At 44.2% G+C, this 6,000-nt stretch overlaps 1 protein-coding gene across 2 annotated transcripts in view; it reads right to left on the reverse strand.

Moving 5' to 3' along the window:
- Positions 1–5,991, reverse strand: part of GNS (glucosamine (N-acetyl)-6-sulfatase) — a 51,794-nt gene extending 45,803 nt beyond the window's left edge. For both annotated transcript variants that reach the window (XM_007447380.1, XM_007447381.1), the window contains exon 1: positions 5,705–5,991. In XM_007447380.1, the coding sequence (XP_007447442.1) occupies positions 5,705–5,899 (195 nt within the window). In that variant the 5' untranslated portion in view covers positions 5,900–5,991. The remainder of the gene's footprint in view (positions 1–5,704) is intronic.
- Between the last annotated feature and the right edge of the window lie 9 nt (positions 5,992–6,000).

Genomic DNA, 6,000 nt, shown 5'->3' on the forward strand with positions numbered 1-6,000 from the left:
GGTATATATATACAATGGAATATTACTCGGTCATAAAAAAGAATGAAATATTGCCACTTTGATAACATGGGTAGACTCTGAGGGCATTATGCTAAGTGAATTAAGTCAGAGAAAGACAAATACTGTATAACCTCACTTGTATGTGGAATCTAGAAAAACAAGAAAACCCAAGTTCAGATACAGAGATAAGACTAGTGGTTTCCAGAGACAGGAAGTGAGGGGTGAGGGTGGGTGCAGTGAAATGGGTGAAGGGTGTCCAAAGGTAAAAACTTATAGTTATAAAATAAGTCATGGGGATGTCATGCACAGCATGGCAACTACAGCTAATGATATTGTATTGCACATTTGAGAGTGGCTAAGATAGTAGATCTTAAAAGTTCTCATCACAAGAAAAAAAATTCTGTAACTATACATTATGATGAATGTTCATTATATTTATTGCTGTGATCATTTTGCAATATATACAAATATCACCATGTTGTACACCTGAAACTAACATAATGTTTTATGTCAATTACACCTCAATAAAAGAAATAAATTTAAAGAAAAAAAAGGTCTTTGATGATTTTCAGTAGATCCACAATAGGTTGCCAGGGGATGCTAGAGATACATAAGGTCTTTGCTAACCTTCAGAAGGAATGTCACCAGCCATGATTTCCCACAAAACATCACTGGGTGCTATCCTCAAGTAAAAAACACTGGGCTGGTGGCGCAGTGGTTGGGAGTCCGCCTGCCGACGCAGGGGACAAGGGTTTGTGCCTTGGTCCGGGAAGATCCCACATGCCGCGGAGCAGCTGGGCCCGTGAGCCGTGGCCGCTGAGCCTGCGCGTCCGGAGCCTGTGCTCCGCAACGGGAGAGGCCACAACAGTGAGAAGCTCACGTACCGTAAAAAAAAAAAAACAAAAAAAAACACTGGGCTGAATGAAACACTGGTTTGATGAAGAATCTGAGTTACAGTGAGTACACAGGCAGGGGGAACAGGAATGCAAGGTATAAACAGGAAAAGGACGATGTGAGCTGATTACAGGGAACAATGGTCAAACTGTCTGGTATTTATGCAAAGCTACCGAAGAATATCTGATTTATAGTAAGACTAAATTTTGTGATTATAACACATTTACTAAACACTTAATGTGTGCTAGGCATTGATCTAGGCAATGGTGGACAAAAGACGGAAGGTCCCTGCCCTCATGATCCTTGTACTCAAACAACAGGTAAACAAACAATTATTTCAGGCAGTGAAGAGTACTATAAACCAGGACCATGTGTTTGCAGGTGATGAGAGCAAAGGGGAAAACTACTTTCAACAGGTGGTCAGGAAAGGCCTCCTTCAGGATGTAACTTCAGTACTGAGTCACCTGATGAGTCAGCCAGGCAAAGCTCTAGAAGAAGATGCTTTCAGGTTGAGTGAACAAGTAATATGCTGCCAGAGAAGGAAAGCAACACATGTGAGGGCAGAACAAAGGCCAGCGTGCTAGAAGCAGCACAGTAAGTAAAGGGAAGAATGGGGTAATAAGACAAGGTCAGAGAGGTAGGCAGGAGTCAGATGATGATGCAGGGCTGCATAGGAATTCAGATTTTAGTTTAAGTAAGAAATGTATATTAATAACCATAACCTTTATAATGCTAATGGTAGTACAAGTGATAACCATATTCTGTGCTTAATCAAACAAGTCCCAAACAGACCACACTGTACCAAAAAACGTGTATGTGTGTCCATGCTAACCTGAATGATAAAGTGGATCCTTAAGATCTAAGCAAAGATAGTGGCTGGTCACGTTAAGGCCAAACTACATTCTTTAAGAAACAATCTTACACTTGCATATGACTAATGTGCTACTTTACTCGCCTGAAGCAAAAAAAACCCCTAAGGAGTCATCTGCTTTCCTGGGTCCCATATACAGCTGCTCTGAAATAAAGTTTTGACAATTCGGATAATTCTATGGCTAACTTTTAACAATGAAAGATCACTTTGCCTTAAGCAAAGACGTGATGTATTCATTCTTCCCCTACATCTCCTTCCCTCACTTCCTTGAGGTTCTGACCAAGTGTCAGTTTTTCTAGAGAATGATTTTAAAAATACCAACCCGTGCTTCAGTGAAGAACAGTGTGTCCATCACCCCATAACAACATTCAAGTAAAATCAAGAAATGGGTGAACGGTTCCCTGGGCAAAAACTAAAAATGGGGGCTTCCCTGGTGACGCAGTGGTTGAGAGTCCACCTGCTGATGCAGGGGACGCGGGTTCGTGCCCCGGTCCGGGAGGATCCCACATGCTGCGGAGCGGCTGGGCCCGTGAGCCATGGCCGTTGAGCCTGCACGTCCGGAGCCTGTGCTCCGCAATGGGAGAGGCCACAGCAGTGAGAGGCCCGCGTACCGCAAAAAAAAAAAAGACCTAAAAATGGAGTCCCACAGATGAAAGCTACAACAAACACAATGAACTGTTAAATATGATGCTACCACATAAAAGACTACTTCAAAGATGAGCGCAAGATTCCACATCAAACCACAGTCATACCAGTGCTATAATCCTTTGACCTGAGTTAGTCTGGGGGACTGATACTTATTTGCCAACTATGGCAGCAATTCATGATCTTTTTTTTGGGTCAGAGACCTCCCTCTCTCCATAAAAATGAAAATAATACACACGAAGTATTATGTGTAAAGTAAGGAGTTCCGCCACTGTGGAGAACAGTATGGAGGTTCCTTAAAAAACTACAAATAGAACTACCATATGACCCAGCGATCCCACTACTGGGCATATACCCTGAGAAAACCATAATTCAAAGAGTCATGTACCACAATGTTCATTGCAGCTCTATTTACAAGAGCCTGGAGATGGAAACAACCTAAGTGTCCATCATCGGATGAATGGATAAAGAAGATGTGGCACATATATACAATGGAATATTACTCAGCCATAAAAAGAAACGAAATTGAGCTATTTGTAATGAGGTGGATAGACCTAGAGTCTGTCATACAGAGTGAAGTAAGTCAGAAAGAGAAAGACAAATACCGTATGCTAACACATATATATGGAATTTAAGGAAAAAAATGTCATGAAGAACCTAGGGATAAGACAGGAATAAAGACACACACCTACTAGAGAATGGACTTGAGGATATGCGGAGGGGGAAGGGTAAGCTGTGACAAAGCGAGAGAGAGGCATGGACATATATACCCTACCAAACGTAAGGTAGATAGCTAGTGGGAAGCAGCCGCATAGCACTGGGAGATCAGCTCGGTGCTTTGTGACCGCCTGGAGGGGTGGGATAGGGAGGGTGGGAGGGAGGGAGACGCAAGAGGGAAGAGATATGGGAACATATGTATATGTATAACTGATTCACTTTGTTATAAAGCAGAAACTAACACACCATTGTAAAGCAATTATACTCCAATAAAGATGTAAAAAAAAAAAATTAAGGAGTTCCAAGTCACCTGAAGAAATCTCTGATCTATGGTGTGACTATGCTGATGTGGGTATGTGGAATGACATCTGGTAAATCAGTATTACCACAGTATTCTAGAATAGGAGAAAAAGCATATAATCCTAGGGCTCTTACACTATAAGACACTGGGCTTTGCCCCTTATTATAGCTATATGAACCTTGGCCAAGTTACTTAACCCCTTCTAAGTTGCAGTTTCTCATTTTTTAAGATAAGGACAATACCTACAGCAGAGGATTCCTGTGATAACTGAAGCACTGTATAAAACACTTCACACTCTGACTAGCTCCAAGTACGTTCTCAAATGCTGTTATTCCTTAGCTCTTCCCCTTCAAGTCCTGTTTGACAGTGGTGTTTAGAGTATTCTGTAAAAGGTTACAGGAGAAGACAGAATTCTCCAGAGAACTGGGAGTATTAAATTTGACTTTTTCCCTCCACTTAATTTTGTCTATTCTCTCCAGCACAAACATCCGTATAAAAGAATCTGCTACTGGTTTAAAGGAGCAAATAGGATTAACAGGCTAAAGGGAAGAAACCTCAAATATACACAGACCACACTGGTGGTCTACGAGAACTGAAGAAACTGAATTCTGAATACCTTATATTTAAGTGATGGATTCTGTTTTCAACAGAGCCGTGAAAGCTGGGTCTTTTTTTTTTTTTTTTTTTGCGGTACGCGGGCCTCTCACCGTTGTGGAGCACAGGCTCAGCGGCCATGGCTCATGGGCCCAGCCGCTCCGCGGCATGTGAGATCTTCCCGGACCGGGGCACGAACCGATGTCCCCTGAATCGGCAGGCGGACTCTCAACCACTGCGCCACCAGGGAAGCCCTGGGTCTTTTAATTAAGTCACTAAACCATTATTAAGTTTTGATAGAGATGGCTCGCTTTTTCTGGACAAAGCACTTCAAGAGCACACACAAAAATCTGTTTTAAAAAGGAGTTTTGTGTGGAGGATAAGTGTAGCAGTCGGAATGGTGGAAAAAACAAAGTAAAATCCAGGAGGGCCATTAAGTCAAGACTCTTCATTGTCAGTGGGGCGGGTAGAAACTAAAAGGCAATGAGGTACATGTGGCAGGAACCAGCGGGGAGTCAAAACGCAAGCATCTTAAACATCATTTAGAAAAGACTCTCATAGCCTTGAACACAGCCCTGAAGAAGTACATTTTAATGCACAACTAAGACATATCTATATATGGATATGCTTGCCCTGACCTCATGTATCACACAGACATTTTCTATTCTACTCTATTCCACAGGGAAATAAAAATGCTGGTAGCTACTCACTAAACTGATTTCACAACTCACTTATGGATTGAAATCAGCGCTTAGAAAGACACTCAGCTAGGGTAAAAGTTAGGAACCTCGTGCCAAAAGTGTTTTCATAGCATTTAGCTGAAAGCAAAAAGGGAACTGAAAGGAAGAAAGCAATAAAGCACTTGTTTTTAAAAAGGTAGTAGTAATGCCATACCCAGGATAAGAGCCCTTGTGAGGATTTTGTCTGGACTGCCACAACTACTCATGAGCCTGGGGCAAGCCAATTTCTAGGTCTCCGTGAGTAGGGGGTTGGGTAGATGTTCTTGAAGGTCACAAATTTGAGAATTCTAAGATCCAGAAGCAAAATTCACTCTGGGAAAGAATGAAGTCTCAGAACACCACCCATCTGATATAAAACGGAACGCTGACAGTATCTAATGCATCAGCCAGGTGTTCAATTAGGCTAATTGAATTTTCTTGATTCTTGTGAGGCAAAGCACACCCTGAAGAGTTCTACAACCTACCTACCAGAATAGTTCATATCAGCACTTATTTTATAAATATCAGGCACAGACACTGCACACAGGGTCAAATGCAGAACTGGCCTAGGTTCCTCAGAGAGGGGCTGGATTTGTCCTCTAAGCTGAAAGACAAACAATCAAGGCTGGCGTGCTCTTAGCCAGCACCTGCTCGTCATTGGTTCATCCCATCCCTAACAGGCGTCCACATGTTTGTCTTGAGACATGAAGCAAACTCCTCAGCAGTAAGATCCAGACTAGAAGCTCTGTGTGGTGCGTGCATGTGTGTGGACCCAGGAGAGACTCGGGGGAAACAGGAAATAGAGTCCCGCAGCTCCATAAGCCTGCGCAAAGGGCCTGGCGCGGCAAAAAGCAAACCTACTCAGGGTCGAGGCAGCTAGTTAGAAATGGGGAACGAGGGCCAGAAACCAGGGAGTCAGCCCGGGAGATGGAGGGGCGGGGCAGAAACAGAAAGAAGAGTTACCATGCCGCCGAGCACTTCGTCCTGGTCGTCGGCGAGAAGCAGCACCACATTAGGCCTCCGAGAGCCCGCCGCCGCCCCGGAGACCCCCAGGCAGCCTCCCAGCAGCAGCAGCAGCAGCGGCGCTGAGCTGCAGTAGGGCAGGTGGCGAGGGCTGCCCCGCCGGGGCACACCCAGGGCCAGAGGCAGGAGCCGCATGGCGGACAGGGCTCCGGGGGGAACCCCGGGCGGAGGGGAAAGACGTGCAGAAGGCTAGAGAGCGAGAAAACCACGAGCAGCTGGAAAAAAAACACTGCACT

The sequence above is a fragment of the Lipotes vexillifer genome, unplaced genomic scaffold (genome assembly GCF_000442215.2).
Source record: "Lipotes vexillifer unplaced genomic scaffold, Lipotes_vexillifer_v1.1 scaffold170, whole genome shotgun sequence".
In the NCBI taxonomy this organism is placed as follows: Eukaryota; Metazoa; Chordata; class Mammalia; order Artiodactyla; family Lipotidae; genus Lipotes; species Lipotes vexillifer.